Here is a 21000-nt window from a genome sequence, read left to right on the forward strand (position 1 = left end):
ATCCGCAAAATGAGCTGAAGAAAGAAATGGAAAGCTACTCCAATATCTTTGTCAAGAAAACCACAAATGTGGCCATAAAGAGTTTGATACAACTGAAATCACTGAACAGCAACAAATGTTAATGGTTTTGCACTACTTATGTAATAGTTCAACTCTTTTTGATAACACCAGAACATAGAATCAGGAATCCAAATGTATGACTGAATATAAAAATGAGAAAAGTGGTTAGTTTGAATAGGCCGTAGAATCCTCTTTCCCATAGATCTTCAAAGACGCAGTTAAAAAATATTAGTAGTCATGTTAGAGAGTGAGTTTTGTTCACTTTCAGATTTTTCTTTTTACTAAGATACTTTCAAACTTCCTAGTCAATCACTTATCAGTTTATAAATGAATGATTACAGTATTGATGAGATTAACCATAATCTTTCTGTTACTGAAACATGATGTGATTATTTTCACTAAGTTATAGTTTTTAGATTTTTTATAATATGACACAAACTAATTGAAATAGATTGTAGTTTAAAGGAGAATAACTTTTATTCCTCCTAAACTGCCTAAAAGTATGAAAAAAAATTAGAAGAGATAATAACATGGGTTTCCTCTAAATAATTGTAAGAATCAGATGTATCTATGGGGAACAACTTCAAAATGAAGAAATGTGAAAAAACTCATAATTACACTAAAAATATGTTCTACTTTTTGAAGAATGAAAACATACAATTTAAAAGTCTTCTGATACTCATCAATATGGTAAAAAATGAAAAATTAAATTCAGTGCTAGTGAGAATGTGAAATGTTCATACATAATCAATGCTATCAAAAATTATACTTTTGTATAATTATTTTGGCAAAAGATACAGCAACTTATAATAAAAATTTGACATCCAAGTTAAGTCAACATTTATTTAGAATGTGCTCTAATGACATGCATTGAGTAAAATAAATCCATTTTGATGAATATACCATGGAATATTTTTAAATCATTCAAAATTCAAATCATTTTATCATTAGAATAACTTTGTAATATAAATAAAATAACACCAAGAAAACATGTCCATTTTCCTCTGTTTCTGTATCTGCCTATAACTCATCAATTTTTATATCAATGTAGTAACAAAATCTAAACATATAGTTAAATACAACTTTCTTTCGTACTCATTCAATGAATTATTTCTCTCTATAAATATAGATGTATAATATATAAAAGCATAAACATGTATAGAAATGGAAAAGAAATGGATGCTATCATTAAATATTTAGTTTCGAATATACATTTTTCTATTATACCTAATAGTGATAGATTTTTCTATAGGCATATATAGATTTAAAATAACATTGTTATAAAATTCCAAAGTCAATTCACACACGTGTCTATAAAAATACATTATCAATACACATTTATATATTGCTTTATTGTGTATTTTTTTGGTTAAAAGAATAATAAAGGAATTTTCATTATGGGATTTTAAAAAATGTTGAAGTACCTTTTCAGAAATAATTAGCTGATTTTTTTCATGTTTTACCCTAACTGCCTATCTATTATTCCATAAGCATAGAATTCCTTATTCAATCTCTATACATATTCATCAACTATTCTAAATGTATCCTTAATGATACAGAACAAATAGAGACATAATACAACAGAAATTAGCAAGAATTATTGCAAAATATTTAATATAATTTGATTAGGTTGATTTAAGATAGTTAAGTAAAAACTATAATCATGCAATCAACAATTATTGAATAACTTTCATAGGGTGTGGAATAAATACAAAGAGAAATGTAAAATGCCCATAGTCATTCAAAGTCCAAGACAGAAAATATTTAAATTAATAGAAATATATAGATATGTGCAAATATCATAGACAGTGATGACTGGCACTAACTTTTTAGAGAATGAAGAGTACTTAATTTATAAAGGTAGATTTAAGCTGTGACTTGAAAGAAATTAAGAATTCTAAACAGAAAGAGAGTTTTAAATTTGAAGTACAATCAATGGAAATGTAGGGAGACAAGAGATGCATTGTAGGTCATAGAGATGGAAATTTTTAAATACTATCAATCAAAACACAAGAAAACAGAATCCATGAAGTTTACTGAGCCAAATCAATTTGGTCTTAGTTGTTTTATTGCTGCAATGACATCCCTGTTCCTCAGACTGTATATTAGAGGATTAAAGAGTGGGGTCACAATAGTATAAAAAAGGGCGAGAACTTTGTCTACTTCTGGTGAGTGGCTAGACTTAGGTCTCAAATACACAATAATAGCAGACCCATAGAAAAGGCCCACAACTATCAGGTGAGAGGAACAAGTAGAGAAGGCTTTGCGTCTCCCCATGGCAGACGGTAGCTTCAGGATGGTCTTGATGATATTGTTGTAAGACCAGAATATCAACAGTGCAGGAAAGGTAACAAAGATAATAGCACCGCAAAAAACAGATAGCTCACTCATAGAAGTATCTCCACAAGCCAGTTTCAATATTGGGACAATGTCACAGAAAACATGATTGAGTTTATTAGACCCACAGAAAGACAGAGAGAATATCTGCCATGTTTGTGCTATCTGAATTGGAATTCCAATGACCCAGGCACCAGTCACCAGCTGATTGCACTTTTGGGGGTTCATGATGAGAGGATAATACAGCGGCTTACAGATAGCCACATAACGATCATAGGCCATCACAGTCAGGAACAAGCATTCGGTGCCTCCTAGAATAAGGAGGAAACCAAGCTGCACAGCACAAGCTATTAAAGAAATACTTTTCTTCTGTGTCCAAAGGTCTGACAACATTCTTGGCATAGTCACTGATGTGTAGCAGATTTCTAAGAAAGAAAAATTTCCAAGAAAAAAGTACATGGGGGTTTGGAGAGCAGCAGTAACTTTGGTAATGACAATGATGAGGCCATTTCCAACCAGGATACTTGTATAGATGGTTAAGAAAATTCCAAAGAGAAATCCTTGGAGACTTGGAAGATCAGAAAATCCCAGGAGAATGAATTCCATCACCATGCTGATATTTGTTTCTGCCATTTTTTCTGTATTCCAGTGTAAAACTTAATGAAATCATAGTATGTAAATCAATGCATCATTCTGTCAACTTTCCTATAAAATGAATGCTTTTATTTGGACTAGAGATAAATAATATATTCTCATTGACTTTCAGTATTCTATGATTTCAAGTTCATTTTAATTGTATTAGCCAGAGAATCACAAAACCACAAAATTTCAGAGTTGAAAGGGATGTTAGCAGTTAATTCATCTATTATATACTAGGAAAATAGTCCCCATTCCAACTCAAGTGACAAATCAATTGTCCAGCTGCTTATATTTGTGAACTTTCATTGAAGGAACTGTTTACATCCTTGACAATTATAACGTTCATTAATTTTTTTCTATGTCAAATTATTAAGAAATCAATCTCTCTTTTTCTCTGTACCTCTTTCTCTCTCTCTCTCTCTCTCTCTCTCTCTCTCTCTCTCTCTCTCTCTCTGTCTGTCTCTCTTCCTCTCTCTCTTCCTATCTTGGCATTAATTCGTTTTTTTTAGGCTTTTTTGTAAGGAAAATGGGGTTAAGTGGCTTGCCCAAGGCCACACTGCTAGGTAATTATTAAGTGTTTGAAACTGGATTTGAACCCAGGTACTCCTGACTCCTTGGCTGGTGCTCTATCCACTGCACCACCTAGCTGCCCCTTGGCATTAATTCTAAAGTGTATTTTTTAACTTTGTACTCTTTGTTCCCAGTTTGTCTTTTGACTCTAATCACCTTTTAACTTTGACAATATTCTCCAAATACAAGACAACCAGTATATATCCTAATCTAATTGATGTACTGAGCATTGTCTTCTGTTTAAGTATTTAACATGGCAACACAGAGCATGAATTGAATACCTTTAAAAACAGAAAACAGATGTTTAGATACCTTCTTATCAAAGTGAAGTGAAGAGAATTAATCACATAATAATTCTTGCAAAATACATTTTTTTTCTTAATACAGGACAAGATCTCATAGGCTTTTTTATTTTTTCATCTTTTGGATTTCTACTTCAATAATTTTTAAATATTATTTCAAACAATTGCATCTTTATTTTCATTATCCTTCAAATAAGATGACAATGTTGAAATTCAAATTTTTCATATATTATTTATTATGAAATTTCATCTTATCACATTGGCATTATATCCCATTCCATCAGGTACTTTGTGAATTGTTAGTGTCAACTCCTGTGTCACTTTCCATTCATTGATTTTCAGCCTCTTCAAATGTGACAATTCTTACTTTGTTGATAAAATGTGAATAAATAGAGGCTAAAAGTCATTCCCTGGGACAAGTAAGAGTCATCTGCTACTGAAGTGACACAGCAACAATCAGTGAATTAATAACCATTTCTTAAGCATCTACAGTATGACAGACATTGTACTAGATGTTACACATATAAAGCCAATTTTAATAGTGTCTGCCTTTGAAGAGAGAGAGAACATATGCATTGTCAAAAGTCAAAGGACATATGGTTCTGCCTAGCAAAAGAGAGAATGATTTTTAAATAATCAATCTTAATTGAACTTAACTTAGATTTTATTCAATAACTGGAATAAAAGAGTGCTTATTGAAAATTTGAAAAACTAAAAAATTCGACAGCAATCTCTCCTTATTCTCTACTTTACTAGTATATCTATAGGACAATTTTAAATTGAGTCTAGGTTATCTTGTAGAATGTTATATTTTTAAAATTTAACAAGCATCTGTCATTTTTTTCAATATGACATTTCCAAGCACAAACATTTACAAAAATTCTTAAGGTTATAAATCATTGTTTGCCTTGAACAATGTCAAGATAGATCCAGTATAGTATTGGTTGAGAGAATTAGTTGTTTTAAAGATATTAGGCTTAATATGTCCTTCAATTCAGGATAAGAGATTGTTTATCCAAGATAAGTAACATGATCAATTAATGAAAATCATTACCATTAAGACATTGGAATGTATTAGTAGAAATTAATGAAATTAAATTAATATTAAAAGAAAGTGAATTTCTATCTCACCCAGGAAAATAATCTAAGGTTGAAGAAGAAAGGATATCTGAATAAATGACCAATAATTTTAAGAGAAATTCAAAATCCTTTCCATGGACTCCTTTTTGAAATTTGCTTTCAGCATTATCAAATAAAAAAGATGATTGAAATAATGCTTTTCTTTAATATGTTACAAATATTTGTATATGCTGTGAGCCTGCAATCAAAATGAAAATTAACGATCAAGAGAAGAATGTTCACATTAACAAGAACATTGAATTAATCAACCTTGATGCATGCAGCTCCTCTCAGCAGTAGAGATAGCTAGAATAATACTATTATATAGAATATGAACAATGCCCTCCCCCTCAAAAAAAGAAAGAAAAAGAAAACAATTACAAAAACCTTCAGAATCTTATGAACTCTATAATTTTTTTAAAGATTTTCCTTTATATAGTTCTTTTGTTGAATTCTAATTCCTCATACCCAAAATGACTAAGCATCAAAGATGTTTAACAAGAGTATGCATGTTCAATATTAACTTTACAGTTCTCCACTAAGGGGAGGGGGGTAGGGAAGGGAGGGTGGAAGGGAATTTTATAACTTAAAAATATACATATGTATATGGATGCATGTTTAAAGACTTTCAAAACCTAAATTTGGAAAAATAAAATATCAATTTAGAAAAATGAAAATTAAACCCATACTAGTTTTACAAATTATTTCTTAACCCTGGTTCTAAATGATGTGAAAAAAAATCTAATATCTATTAAAATATGCTCTGGATTTTGAGAGGTCAGAGGTGTTTGTCATTATTGTGAAGGTCCCCCATACCCTTTACTGAAACTTGGTCCCTGAGAAGTATCTTAAGATATGAAGACAGTAGGCAGATTAGCCATATAATCTATAAAAAGTTAGATATCTCAATTGAAATATGAAATTAGGGTGCTAAAATACTTCATTTTTTCAGGCTAATATGGAATGAAATTATATTCAATTCATTTTTAAAACAAACTATGAAAATAAAAATATACTATTAACTTATAGTTATATATCCATTTAAAGTATTCCCCAAAGCTCAAAATGCAATATCTTATTAAAATCACAAGACAAACCTGGGAGGCACATATTTTGGATGGCTTTATTTCTTCATTTCATATCTTAAAAAAGACCTTTAAGTGACAAGTCCATAGTCACACAATAAGTGTTTGTGTCACAATTGAGAGAGTCTTTACTTGATTGCAAATTCAACATTACTTTCCCTTCTACATCATATTAGTCCTTAAATGAACATTAAAATACCCACTTCAAGCTTCTAAATTCTGCAAACCGAATAGCAACTTCCTTGCAAAATGCTGATTGCATCAGTGTCAGAATGGTCACAGTACTGCAAAAAGAAAATTACGCTTTATCTTCTTTGCTCTTTGGGGATAACTTTTCTCCCAGGTCACAATTTTAATTTTTAATTCAAGAGAAAAAAAATCATGCTGACTTTAGTCCAATAAAGACTCTTAATGAAGTCATGTGATGGAGTCCTGAGATTTGAATCAGGAAACTTCAGTCCCAGTTTTGCTTAACCCTGAGTTCTTATCGAATTGGTTTTATTTTTGATGTTCTTAAGGATCATGGACTAAATTCAAGGAAATTTTAATAAATCCATCAGAACCTGTAATACAGAGTATAGAACCTTTTCTCCCTTTGTCTAAATTTGGCCCTACTGAACAGAGAACATAGACTCATAGTAAAAGATAAATTTTGGTGAATATAAATAATAACAGTTCTATTTCATTTCAATCCATGTGAATTTGATCAAGCAGAAATATTTCATCCCTATTTTCTACATCTATAAAAAGAAATAATACTTTCAGAATTATTAAGGGTATTATGCAGATGATCTAGAGTCAAATGGCAAGGTGGAGGCAGGACAATCACAATGCCCCCTCCACTGATTTTAAAATAGTGCTTCTAATGCAATTATGGACCAATTTTGCCAACTAAAGTCAGAGTTGGGCATTTTTTCAAGAGCAAGACAAATGGCAGGGGGATATCAATAGCAGTTTTTTATAACTTGGAGTACAGATCAATTCATATTATGTTGGTAGCAATGCTACCTGCAAACCTTGAGATAAGTTATTAAAGGAACAGCTTCAGAAGCACTTAGTACAGACCCAATAAGGGGATTGAATAACTTCTCAGAAAGATTACAAGACATCAATTTAGTCATATTGGCCACTAGACCAGGAACTGTTAGGCAACTCCATTTCTCACATTTACTTCTTGGTCACAATTCCAGGACATAGAGATGGGAAGAGGAAGGGGTCCTAAAGAGCATTAGCACATGAAGCTACAAGAGACCAGTGACCATTCTTTTACAAAGGCCAGAGAACAGATCAAAGAGCTAAAATCACACTTCTCTCCACTGCACACTTCCTTGAAAGCACAGAAAAACTTAGAGACATCCAGAACCTTCTGCAAAAATAGGAGAAAAAGGTTAAAGCTAGGGACAATGGTCCCCTACTTCATTCACATTCACAACAGGTAATGCAGAAGCCAATATTAATATCAAACTCAAATTCTAAAAATAGAAAAATGGAAAATGGAAAAATCAGCAAACCATAAAATAATGAACTTGATCATAAAATTCAATTATAGTAAAAAGAAAGATAAATACAGAAATTCAGAAGAATAGAATAACGTGAAATTAGCAATAATCTGAGAACCCCCCCCCAAAAAAAGAGAGCTTTGCATTAGAAAGAATTATAAAAAGAATTCCTAAAATTGAAAAAGCAGTAAAAATGTAAAAATCAACTAGGTTCATAAAAGAAAAACTAAGAAAAGAAATGAGAGTAGGTAAGTAAAATTATGAAGGGAGAATTAATAGCTTGATGAGGGGCATAAAAATTTTCAAAGAAATTATACCTTAAGAAAATAATTGATAAAATGATTAAAAAGATTCAATGACTCTGAAGAAAATAATTCAGAATTAGAATTAGGCAAGTGGAAACAGGAGACACTAAGGAACAGTACAAGGACAAAAAATAAAAGTCGGAAAGAAAGATGTGAACTATCTCAAAGTAAAAATGAACATAGAAATAAATGAAAGAAAAATAACATCATAATTTTGGACTACTTGAAAACCTTGATCTAAAAAAAAGATCCTTGGAGGCAACTAGGTGGCACAGTGGATAAAGGACAGCCAGGAAAAGAATAAAATATAGAAATCCCCAGACCTGTCACCAAAAGTGAAACATACAAAGGAAATCAGGAAGTAGAGAATGGGGCTAGCATGACAGAGGGAGACTTTGAACATTCACAATATCTCTGAACAGCAATGGGAAATGAAACATGACCCATCTGGCCATAATTCCATTTCCTTTTCATCTTTATCAGCATTTCCATCTTTACCATCAACATTTAATGGCTGATTCAAAATTCTCAAAACACTTTTCATACACTGTCTCACTTAATTCTCTGGAAATATATGCTATTAGTGTCTTATAGATGAGTAAGGTTGATCTTAGTAATTTTGTGAGTCAAGATTCAAACTCATGTATTCCTGAGTACAAGGACACATATTATCCATCACATTATCTAACTTCTTTATAAATTATACCCCAAAGGAACTTTCCATTTGGAGATGATGACTGTCATTGCTAAGGGACATTGTGGCATAAGAGGGTATTAGTCACTCTGGTCATGTTGGAACAATTTTTAGATTCAGGAACAAAAGGGGAGAGAGATAAAGCTTGGTTATACTGTATGCATGTAAAAAAAAAAGAGATCCTAAAAGAAATGTGACCAACATGATAGAAAAATAATGCAGAGTGGAAGAATGTCAGGTAGGTCTGTACCATGATGGAAAAAGTCCTTTGGGCCAGAATCAAAGTAGAAAAAGTAATGGCAAATGTGTGACTTGTGCTTGTCTCCTCAAAACAGCTTACCCCTATAGCATAAACAAATGTGTGGGGCAGCTAGGTGGCACAGTAGATAGAGCACCAGCCCTGGAGTCAGGAGTACCTGAGTTCAAATCCAGCCTCAGACACTTAATAATTACCTAGCTGTGTGGCCTTAGGCAAGCCACTTAACCCCATTGCCTTGCAAAAACCTTAAAAAAAGAAAGAATAAACAAATGTGATAAGGGGGGGATGGGGATGGAGGGGAGCTTGCCAGAGGGATATTGTAGTGTTCTGAGTCTATTTCAGAATCTAATATATTGGTATTATATTAAAAAAATAATTGTCAGTATCAAAGAAATATGTAAAATATAAGGAATCAACTATAGTTTAACTGATGATAGAAGTAGATCTCAGAAGAATTCAATAAAATTTTTAAATGACAATCATGATCTCAAAACAAAAATGAAAACTTATATTTTTGTTAAAGAAAAAACATCAATATCAATAAAAAATTTATTATAAAAATTTGTATTAACTAAAAGGGGAAAAATAGAAATTCTATAGGGAAAGATAGATAGATAGATAGATAGATAGATAGATAGATAGACAGACAGACAGATAGATGATAGATATAATTGTATAGTAATATTTTTAGCCATGTCTGACTCTTTGTGAAATTTGTGGGAGGTTTTCTTGCAAAGATACTAGAGTATTTCACCATTTCCATCTGAAACCCATTGACAGATAAAGAAACTGAAGAAAAAAGCCTTGAGGCTTGACCAGGGCCAGATAACTAGTAAGATAACCAAAATACAGAGGAATACACAATCACACAAAGGAGTGGGTATAATTATTTTTGTATATCATTATGAGTATAATACTGGTAAGATAGTACCAGCAAGATAGTTTTCAAATTGATGATAAATATTTATATGAAGATATGTATAATATATATGACCTCAATGTGTCTCTTTCACACTTAGAAAAATACAGAAATATGTGTATAACTTGAAAATATTTTAAAAGGTAAATATAAAATCCATTTTTGATTATTGAATTGACATTTAAATATTTCTATAATAAATAGCATACAGTACATTTACATTTACAAAAAATGGATTATATGCTAAGACATTTAAAAAAAAGCTAATACAAATTCAAAAATGTCAGAGTATTAGATGTACTGAGACATCAATCTATGTAGGAAGTTTCCAGTGAGCAACACCCTCTAGCAATGAAACCCATCACATTCTCTGAGCTGCTTAGTTTTGGAGTTCTTAGGTGACTGAGTGTTTAAGTGACTTTCTCACAGTTGCATAATGTTGCATAATAAGCCCTTGAACCTTGTTTGGAGAGTACTTTCAGCAAAGTACAAGACCCACTCACTCTCAGTTGTTAATCAAGGTATAATAGGCTGCAATTTCTTTATAGAAAGCTTTGTTTAAAGATTATAAAGAATAAAGTTTAGAAAAGAATAATGAACCAACATACCTAAATATATAGGGTGAGCCTAAAGTAACTCTTAAAGAAAAACAGATTCGAGATCTATCTCATGCCCAGGGATAATGATCAAAAGTAATTTATAATAGATATTTATAGTATATAATAGTTAATATAGTTTTAATTTTCCCTCTTGAATGTTTATTATACTTCAAGTTGTGGTTCGAGTACTTGGTTAATTTATTGGTTGATTCAATGAAGTCTGGGCCTTCTGGTTTCATTTAGGATATGGTGAATTTCCAACATATGTATTTCCTACATTAGATCTAATTTCTTCTTCTTTGACAGCTTTGTAGATGAAACAAAACAAACAAACAACAGCATCATTATTATTGAGTATGTGGATTTGGACTGTTTGCAGCAATCTAGTCTCAGATCTATTTCCTTGCAATTCAAACCAAGATTATTTTATTTTGTGTTTATTTTTCATTCCATTTATAGTTAGTTACTCATCTAGATTTGTGATTTTTAATAACTGAAGCAGTCCCATCCTAGATTTTATTCAAATTTTGAGATTCTGTAACTCTTCCTCCATCTTTGCAAGGTCTTCAACTTACTTTCATACACTTCTGTCATTAAGATTTTTTCCTTTAGACATGAAGAGACTCCATCAGCTTATAAATAAAAGATTAAACAAGAAAAGTGCTACAATGATGTCTAGCAATATATATTTTAAATTTATGGCTCAGTCATATGGAATAAATGATAAAATATAGGATGCTTTTCAAGTAAATTTTTATTTTTTCCTAAGGTGAAACAACTTGAGCAAAGTCCCTAGTATATTATGTGGATCCTCTATGGCAAACTTAAAAGAAAATATAAAAGGAAATGGAATAGAAAGGACTGAGATTTGTATTGTTGGATGCCGCCCACATAACAATAATACAAAATAATTGATGAAATCATATATCTTTATGTATAATCTCCCATTACCTTACTGTTCTGTGAGTTGCCGATATCTTAATCTTTCTTATTCAGGCAATTGTCTCAGTTCATGTGAAAACTTTAAGATGGTACAAAGAACCTTCATAATAGAACTTCTTAACTGAGCTCAACTTGCTTTCAGATGACCTGTGGACTCATTCTGGAAATGGGAAGAAGTTTCTGGAGGATTTAAATTAAAGTTTTCAAATGTAGGTGGGAGAGATGAAAAGAGTTAGTTTCCCCAGGCATTTCAGAATATGTGCAGGGTAAATAAGTTTCCATTGGTTCATTTAGTTAGTAAGTTCCTCAGTGCGGCAATGACATCTTTGTTCCTGAGGCTATAGATCAAAGGGTTAAATACTGGGGTCACAATGCTATAGAAAAGGGAAAACACTTTATCTGTTCCTGCTGAGGAACTGGACTTAGGTCTCAAATATGTTATGATACCAGATCCATAGAATAAGCCTACAACAATGAGGTGAGAGGAACAAGTGGAGAAAGCTTTGTATCTCCCTGTGCCAGAGGGGAGCTTCAGGATGGTGACAATGATTTTGACATAAGATCCAACAATCAAGAGAAAGGGAACCATGGCAAATAACACAGCATCAGCATAGACAGAAAACTCATTCTTGGAGGTGTCCCCGCAAGCTAGTCTCAGTAATGGAGGAATGTCACAGAAAATGTGATTGAGTTTATTAGAACCACAGAAGGGCAAAGAAAAGATCTGGTATGTCAATGCTATCTGCACTGGGATCCCAGTAATCCAGGAGCCGATTAGGAGCTGAAGACACATTTTTTGGTTCATAATAACAGGATAGTATAGAGGCTTACAAATGGCCACATAACGGTCATATGCCATAGCCCCCAAGAGAAAACATTCACTATTCCCCAAAATGAGGAGAAAGCAAAGTTGGAGGCTACAGCCCAAGAAAGAAATGTTTCTTTTTTTGGTCCAAAGATTTGTCAGCATTCTGGGAAGAGTGACTGATGTATAGCAGATTTCTAAGAAGGAGAAGTTTCCAAGGAAAAAATACATAGGGGTTTGGAGACCAGCATCCACTTTGGTTATTAAAATGATGAGACCATTTCCTATCAGGATACTCATGTAGCTTACTAAGAAAATCGCAAATAGAAATTCTCGAAGGTTGGGAAGGTCAGAAAATCCCAGGAGAATAAATTCCAACATGCTAGTCAGATTTCCTTCTGCCATTTTTCTTCTTGTGTCTTCTAATTTTGCAAATATTGACGTCAGGATGCTCACAACATTCTGAGCATTAGAATTTTTCTCTGTGAAATGAAGTTACTTTTATAATTTTAATATTTCAAAGTTACTATCATTTCCCCATATATTATACTTAAAAGTACTGGTTCTATTGCTTTAAAATGTCTGAATCTCATGCCTGGAACATTCTCCCTACTCACTTCTACCTACCTTCTACCTTCAGGTCCTAATTCAAATCCCATTTTTGGAATAGAATTATCTGTGTGCCTTTGCTAGCAGAATCTCTTACGTTGCTTCCTAATTCCCGCCCCCCCATATCTTGAATTTGCAAAATTGTTTTTCTATCATCAGAATATAATACATTACACATAATACATGAGATTATGATCTCTAGAAGGAAGAAATCATCTTAATTGTTTATTTTTATTTGCTTTTTCTCCTGAATGTTTAGTAGAGATCCTTGAATATATAGAACATTTAATGAATACTTACTGACTAATTCTGAATTTGCCAGCTCTAATTCTAGAAACTTTGGATTAACAAGAGTATCCAGAAATGATCAGCCAATACTCATTAACTCATTTAAAATATTTCATATAAGAGTATAACTTATATGTATATATGCCTATGTGTATACAGAAACACCTGTTATATATTTCTGTCTATGACGGAAATATATAAATATGTAAAAATATATGCAAGAGGATATACTATAATTTATATGGGTATATAGGCAGATATGTCATTATGATGAATCTCCTAACTAATGTTGATATTATAAAGTTAAACAATGCTCAGTTCCTCCTCTCCCAATTTCTTTTTGCTCTATTGCCCACTTCCAAGTGTTTTCACCAGTATTCTCTTTTCAATATAATCTTCAACCTTCATTAGATGTTCATTGTCACCTTCCTTATTGTATCTTTACTGACTACCCTAAATGCCAGAAATATTTTTCTTGAATTGCAACAACACATTGAACATATCATATTTCTGTCTTTCTCTTTATCTGTCTGTCTTTGTCTCTTTCTGTCTCTCTATCCCTCCATCTTTGTCTCAGTCTCTGTCTCGCTGTCTCTCTCTCTCTGTCTGTTTGTCTCTCTCTCTCTCTCTCTCTCTCTCTCTCTCTCTCACACACACACACATACACACACACACACACACATACAAACATGCTCAGTGACTGCAGAATGTACCAAATTAATTTAAATCAGTTTTATAGTAAATATTATTCTATAAATTTCAAAGATTTTCCACACTTTGTTTTAAAATTATTTGCACAAGCACTTTTGGTATAGATAAGAATATTATTATTTCCATTTTGTAGATTTATACATAAGGTCACATAAAGATTCAGTGACTTCATTTAGGTCACAGTAAATATATCATTTTCAGCCCAAAATTAGAGAACTGTTATACAATGCTGTTTGTTCTGCTTCAAAATAAAAACAAAAGCATCAGTCATATCAATCCCTAAATAATTGTGAATATCACTTAAAATTATTGAATACATGTTCTATGATATGTATAATAATTAAATGCAAAGCAAAATTATTATGTTTATTACTGTTCAGAAGTATGATTTCATTTGTTAATGGAACTATTGATGAAGAAACTTCTCATTTCAATGTAGATGAATATGTCTTGTGAGGATGAATGACTTACTGTGTATAACATAGTGTGGATATCTAAAATGACCCATGAACCCAGATATTTCTGACTTTCAGGTTATTTTTCATTTTTTTTTAAAAACACCATAAGAATTCTTCTGGTCTATCAAATATCAAATCAAATTATATCCATTGTAAAGTTTTTTTTTTCTTTTTTAAACTGTAGGTCTGTTTCCTCATCTATAAAATTAGAATTTATAATTGAAGATATTTGATGATAAATTCCAATGTTAAATTATTTAAACTAGACTCCATATTTGGAACTTTATACTTAGAAGTTAATGATGCTAGAAATTTTTCTTCAACCTCACTGTGACTATAATAATCAGAACAAAAAGGTGTTATATGATTTTAAGGATTTGGGGGGATAGTGATGGTGGTGGTTAGAAGTCTAATGTCAATGTGGTCTTAGGATTTGAATTATATGAAGTATCTATGTTTTATATAATGTGAAGAGTAAAAGTGTCAAAAACTTAAAACCTAAGTTCAATGATATCAATGGTACACAGTCTATATAAATTTGCATAAATTACTTCCCAATGAGGGAGTGATAAAATGTTGTTACAGGACATAGGACCTGATAAGGATTCCTGCCATACTTCATTTAACTTTCCATTCTATGGTAGCACTAAAGTTTTCATGACTTCTTTTGGGTTATTCTCATTTTCTTTAAAAATTTCAGAATCTATCTTGAATTCATTCAGTCAATTTTTAACTTTCCCACAGGATGAGAAGTTTTAGACAAATTCTTTTCAGTAATCTAGTTGTAGGATGTGGAATTCTCAGTTTAGAAATCTGATTTTTAAAAATATTTTAGAGATTTTATGGTTACTATGGCATCATGCTATTTCTTTTAATGACAACTTTGTCCTTACTTAAATTGAAATTAATTAATCAAAATATTGAAAATATGGGAAAGTATAAGAGTCTTAGTATTCTCTACCTGGAAAATTTTATATTAACTTCACCTTGAGCTTGCTCAGCAAAGAAAAATTGTATTTTTTAATTTCAATTTAAAGAACAGTAAAAGTAAATTTAAAAAAAATTAAACAATGCATGTGCTTTTCATTTCTCATCTCTTAGCCTTGTTAAGTTTTTGTCATGATGATCCATTGAATCTTAGTAAGGAATATTTCAACAGCTTCTTTGTTGGCATTAACAAATAACCTTATGTTAGTTCCTATCTCATCAGAACTTGTTTGGTTTCAAAGATTTAAATCCAAAACCTATTACTGCCCTCTGAGACCAGAATTTTTTTTTTTGCTTTGGCATTTCCTTCCATGATTTTTTTTAAATATCACCATTCACTATACTAAATCTAAATCTCTAAATAAGAACATAAAATCATCACGGTAGCTTAGCAATAACTTAATTCCTATTACCCCTCAAATCAGAAAATCTGAATGCAAGATATTACCATAGCAATACTTACCTTTCTGAGATGGGAGAAAATAATATTCATCTGTTTCTTTCTTTGGTGAATATATTTAAAATAGTATAGATATATAATATTTGGAATTTATAAAATTGTTTAAGTTTTGTGCTGCTCTGCAAAACATTATCTCTCTTGATATTTCAGTGGTCCTGATAGGGAGGCATTAACATTATTCTCCTTTTTGTAAAACTGAGGGGAAAGACAAGTATCAGATGAATAAGATAACTTACTTATAGTCAACCATCTATTATGTGAGTATCAGTATTAGAACTCATGTTCTTTTGTATTAAGCTCAATGACCTCTACTCGTACAGCCACCAAGTTATGTTTTAAAGCCTACCACCATGTCTGCTGCACGTATTAGGGATCTGACTATCTTTGGAAAAAATGGTCTTTTATATTCACACCCATGACTGTATTTTAGGTAGAAGAGATTCCTGTCCCTGTTCAGTGGGAGAAGGTTCTCTCCCAGGTCAAAGATTTTGCCTTTTAATTAGAGGCCAAGTCTTCAGAATCCAAGTTTGAGGCTCTAAAACTAATGAGACAGTAAAATGTAATGGAAAAAGCTTTGGCCTTGGAGACTGAGGCTAGGGAGTACACGTTTTCATTTTCCCTTTCCTAACTGCAGGGTTGTTTACAAGTAACTACTTTCTCTAAAACATAGTTTCATTGGTTATAAAATGGGAAAGCTAATATTTGAACTCCCTACTTTACAAAATTATGATGACAAAAAAGCAATAAACAGATAACAAAGTGTTATATCAATGTAAATTTCAATGTCTCAAAACAGAAATAAGGAATAATTTTATTATTTTAAAAATAGAAAACCCAAATAATTTCTTTATGACAATTACTCTTCTCCATAACATGTCAATGAAGAAGACAAAACTTGGTAAAATTTTCTCTCTAAATTTTATAATTTATTAATAGCCTAATAAGGATGAATGGAGGTACAGAACTCCAGAATAAAGATCAATATAGTCCTTAGAGTCTTTTGGGGTGTAGGCAAATCATTTTCCCCTTCTGAACTGATTTGCTATTCTCTTAAATAAAAAAGTTGTTCTAAATAATTGTTGCTATTCTTTCCAGGTAAAAAAGTAATAGTGAATTGCCAGAAGGAAAAAAAAAAAAACTTGGAAAATAGGAGTTAGTAGAAACAAGAGAAGAATTTCAATGAAAGGGCTTCTGTGTCATTGCAAGATTTTATTCTGACTTGAGGGCTTGATCTCAATGGTTATGACAGTCTATACAAAGGATACTCAGATGGGCAGCTAGGTAGCTCAGTGGATAGAGAACCTGCCATGGAGTCAGGAGTACCTGAGTTCAAATGTAGCCTCAGACACTTAACAATTACTTAGCTGTGTGACCTTGGGAAAATCACTTAACTCCATTGCTTTGCAAAAAACCTAGGAAAAAAAAGGTACAGATATTGCCAAGCTCAATAGATATGAGTTGAATTAAAGGAAATTTATTTGAATTGGAGAACATGCCTAAAGTATTAACTCTGAAATAGGGGAAAAAGTGTATGTATTTTTGCTTTGACATGATGAACCTTCAAAGGTCTTTCTTCCAGGTGACCTAAGTAACAATGCCAGAAGATTTTTCTCTGTCTTACTTTGTGGAAAGGAGTAATAGTGTGAGTTGGAAAATTGATGATTATGCCAGAGGCAATAATTCTGTGAAATGGGAAAAAAATCTGACCCTAAAGCAAATGCATTCAAAGAGAATTCAGAGGTCTAAAATGTTCCATTTATTACATTATAGGATTATTGTGCTATTTATGTGAGAAATTGTGAATACAAGAATGGAAATGAAACAGAACTTGCCTGCAAGGTAATAACGGTAGTTGATTTCTGATTTCTGGGATTTTTTATCTTCAAAATTCTTTCCTCCACTTAATTCCTTAATCCTCATTCTTTGGATGAGTATTAACTTCTTGGAACCAACTCTTCTCCATCAGACTCTTACTGATTTTTTTTTAATTTTATATCACTCTCCTTCATCCCTAAAAATTTCCTTGTAATTGCATCATTTATGTTTTACATTTTAGTGACTGTAGGTAGGTTTTGTTTTGATGTGTTTTCCCAGAAATCAACTACTTTTGATTGCCTTGCAGTCAAGTTCTGTTTCATTTCCATTCTTGTATTCATAACCTCTCACATAGGTAGTACAGCAATCCTGCCATTTAAGTACCATAATTTACCCATTTTAAAAATGACAAAACTGAGAAGGCAGTGATTAAGTGATTTGTCCTGGGTAACAGAAATAATAAGATTCTGATATTGTATTTGAATTCAGACCATTCTCATTTGAGATTCATTGCCTTATTCACCACATCTCTAAAAACTACCTTTAAAGGGAATTCTAGCCTGTCATTTCTTTTTCAATTACTTCTAAGTCAGAAGACCAGAAGAGGTGACTCATACTATAGGATCATTGATACTATAGATCATTTCTTGCTCATTTGTCCTCAGTAAGGTTTCCTTTTTGAGTCTCATTATTTCATTCTATCTCCCTCTAAAATTTCACTACATTCTTGTTTCTGCCACCACCAACCAACTTCCATTGTGTTTCAACAATTGCTTCACAAATTGTGTCTTTAAAAGTTTTCTGCAAATCTTACAGTATAATCTATATAGATAAACATATATGTCATATGTATGTATAAACAGATATTTATCATCTTCCTGATCATCATTACTGTGATTGTTGTTACATAATATAAAAAGGATTCAATGGTGGGGCAACTAGATGGCACAGTGGATAGAGCACTGGCTCTGTTGTCAGGAGGACCTGAGTTCAAATCCGTCCTTAGAGAATTAATAATTACTTAACTGTGTGACATTGGTCAAGTCAATTAACCCCATTTCCTTGCATAAAATAAAAGAAAAAATGTAAATATTAGGAATTTTAAAATCATATTGAAAAGCCAAAATTCAAGGAAACTTTTGATGATATTTATGCCTATGTGTATAGAAAAGTGGGAAGAATTAGACATAATGGAATGAAGAGCAATAGAGTATTGGAGATAGAACACCAGACTTGGAGTCAAGACCTGATGGATGTAAATCCTTTCCGAGGTCCTATTAGTTGAATAATCAAATAAAATGAGTCACTTAACCCTGTTTCTGCATCAGCTTCATCATATATACAGTAATGAACTTTGAAAATATTAAACTGCAATACAAATGTCATTGTTATTAAATATTATTTTTGACTAGGTAATCTATGAATCAAATAGAAAATTTTGGGGGGAGAAGAAAAAAGATTAAATTTGGGAAACCACATAGCTATTTGTGGATGGGAAGATACATGTGGCTATGTAGGACCCATTAAGAGTTTGAGTACTCAGTGCCACTTTCAACCCTCTTACCTCCCTAATTGTTTAGTGAAGTAGCAAAGTTGATGATACAGGGTACCACAAATGAAAAAAGAGAGATAGTTTCCAGTTGGTGGATCTTTTCAAAGTGACTTTTGGAGATAACAAGAGATAAATCACAAAATGAAGGAAAGCTCTTTCCCTTCTTCATAATAATAGCAGGGTGCCTGATATTCACATAAAATCCATGAGACCATAAGAATTTATTAAATGCCTACTATGTGGAAGGCTAAGTAGTATAGCAAATAGAGTGATGGAACTGTAGTCAAGAAAATTCATCTTCCTGAGTTCATATCTAGTCTCAGACAATTACTACCTGTGTTACCTTAAGAAAGTCACTTAATTTTGTTTGCCTCAGTCCTTCATCTGAAAGATGATCTGAAGACAGAAATAGAAAACTACTCCCAATATCTTTGTCAAGAAAACACCAAATAGGGGCCGCTAGGTGGCGCAGTGGATAAAGCACCGGCCCTGGAGTCAGGAGTACCTGGGTTCAAATCTGGTCTCAGACACTTAATAATTACCTAGCTGTGTGGCCTTGGGCAAGCCACTTAACCCCATTTGCCTTGCAAAAACCTTAAAAAAAAAGGAAAAGAAAACACCCAATGTGGTCTTGAAAAGTTGGATACAACTGAAATGACTGAACAGCAACAAATGTTGCTGTTTTCACTACTTCTGTAAGAGTTGAATGGGGGGGGGCAAGAGCCTAGATGGCAGCGTGAGGGCAGCAATCCCGACAACTCTGACCCCCCCAAACCCCACCAAAACAAAGGATGGCTAGCCAAAATTTAGAGGGGCAGAACCCACAGAAAGACTGAGCGGTACATTTTCCCAGTCCAAGATAACTCAGAAGTTCTGCGGGAAAGGCGTGCTTCACCTGGACCCCGGGGTTGGGGGAAAAAGCCATGGTGCAGCCCAGCCCAGGGATCACCCACAACAGCCTGAAGAGGCAGTGAGAGAACTCTGCTGCACCTGGGTGAGCATGGAGTGAGGAGCACCGGCCACAGAACCTGCAGCGAGAATTGGGAGAAAGCAGCCCGCACCCCCAGAGAAGGTAAGGGAAGTCTGCAGAGATTTCTCTGCTCTCCCAGGGCTAGGACTCTGCTGTTTGCCTACACTTAGATGCAGGTTGCAGTTTGGGCTTCCATACTAAGATAGCTGGATCCCACCTTATAGCCCCAGGGCAGAGGGCAGAGCCATGGTCACCTACATATCAAAGCATGGGCTAGAGAGCTTAAGACCTTGGGGGAATAAAGGTCCCAGTGGGGTTACCCCCCAAAAAACAACCCCAAAGCCTTGGAAGTGCTGCAAATTAGTCTTGGATTGAGGAAATGAGTAAACAACAGAAAAAGAAGGATTTGTCCATAGAGAATTACTTTAGTCCCGTCGAAGATTAAAACACTTGCTCAGATGATGACAAAATCAAAGGTTCCATATCCAAATGCTCCAAGAGAAATAGAAAATGGACTCAGATGGTGGATGAGGTAAAAAAAAAAGACTTTGAAAAGCAATTAAGGGAAGTGGAGGAAAAATTGGGAGGAAAAATGAGATCAATGAGGAAAGCTCATGAAAACCAAATCAAAAGCTTGGTGAAAGAAAGACAAAAAAATACTGAAGAAAATAATATGTTAAAAACCAGTTTAGGCCTAATGGAAAAAAAGCAAAACAAAAGGCAAATGAGGGAAAATAATGCCTTAAAAATCATAATTGGCCAGCTGGAAATGGAAATAAAAAAAAGCTCTCTGAAGAAAATAACTCCTTCAAATCCAAAATGGAACTAAAGGAAGGTGATGAGTTTGCAAGAAAGCAGGAAGAAATAAAACTTTTTCCAAAAAAAAGCCAAAAATAAGAAGAAAATGTGAAATATCTCATTGGGAAAAACAACTTACCTTGAAAACAGATCCAGAAGAAATGATTTGAAAACTTACTGAATTATCTGAAAGCCATGACCAGGAGAAGAGCCTAGAC

The 21000-nt window shown here is 32.8% G+C and overlaps 2 protein-coding genes across 3 annotated transcripts; both read right to left on the bottom strand.

Annotated features, from left to right (window-relative positions):
• Positions 1 to 2106: 2106 nt before the first annotated feature.
• On the bottom strand, positions 2107 to 3036 carry LOC141519611 (olfactory receptor 10AG1-like). Its single transcript, XM_074231804.1, has one exon. It carries the CDS (start codon positions 3028 to 3030, stop codon positions 2107 to 2109), a length of 924 nt encoding a protein of 307 aa, XP_074087905.1. The 5' UTR covers positions 3031 to 3036.
• An 8579-nt stretch (positions 3037 to 11615) lies between these two features.
• On the bottom strand, positions 11616 to 12914 carry LOC141516905 (olfactory receptor 10AG1-like). Of its 2 annotated transcripts, XM_074227860.1 has the most exons (2): positions 12886 to 12914; positions 11616 to 12549 (listed from the first exon to the last, which is right to left on the bottom strand). In XM_074227860.1, exons 1-2 carry the CDS (start codon positions 12912 to 12914, stop codon positions 11616 to 11618), a joined length of 963 nt encoding a protein of 320 aa, XP_074083961.1. The 2 variants fall into 2 exon arrangements, with proteins under 2 accessions (XP_074083961.1, XP_074083962.1); XM_074227861.1 differs by lacking the exon at positions 12886 to 12914 and having other exon boundaries at positions 11616 to 12554.
• Between the last annotated feature and the right edge of the window lie 8086 nt (positions 12915 to 21000).

Source organism: Macrotis lagotis, chromosome 3 (assembly GCF_037893015.1).
Source record: "Macrotis lagotis isolate mMagLag1 chromosome 3, bilby.v1.9.chrom.fasta, whole genome shotgun sequence".
NCBI lineage: Eukaryota > Metazoa > Chordata > Mammalia > Peramelemorphia > Peramelidae > Macrotis > Macrotis lagotis.

What these genes read in the sequence shown, in the direction of transcription:
- LOC141519611 (XM_074231804.1), bottom strand. Translation starts at nt 3,030, where the DNA reads ATGGCAGAAACAAATATCAGCATGGTGATGGAATTCATTCTCCTGGGA.
- LOC141516905 (XM_074227860.1), bottom strand. Translation starts at nt 12,914, where the DNA reads ATGTATTATATTCTGATGATAGAAAAACA. An exon ending in ATTCTGATGATAGAAAAACA is followed by an intron (nt 12,550 to 12,885) that starts ATTTTGCAAATT and finishes ATTAGAAGACAC; the next exon opens with AAGAAGAAAAATGGCAGAAG.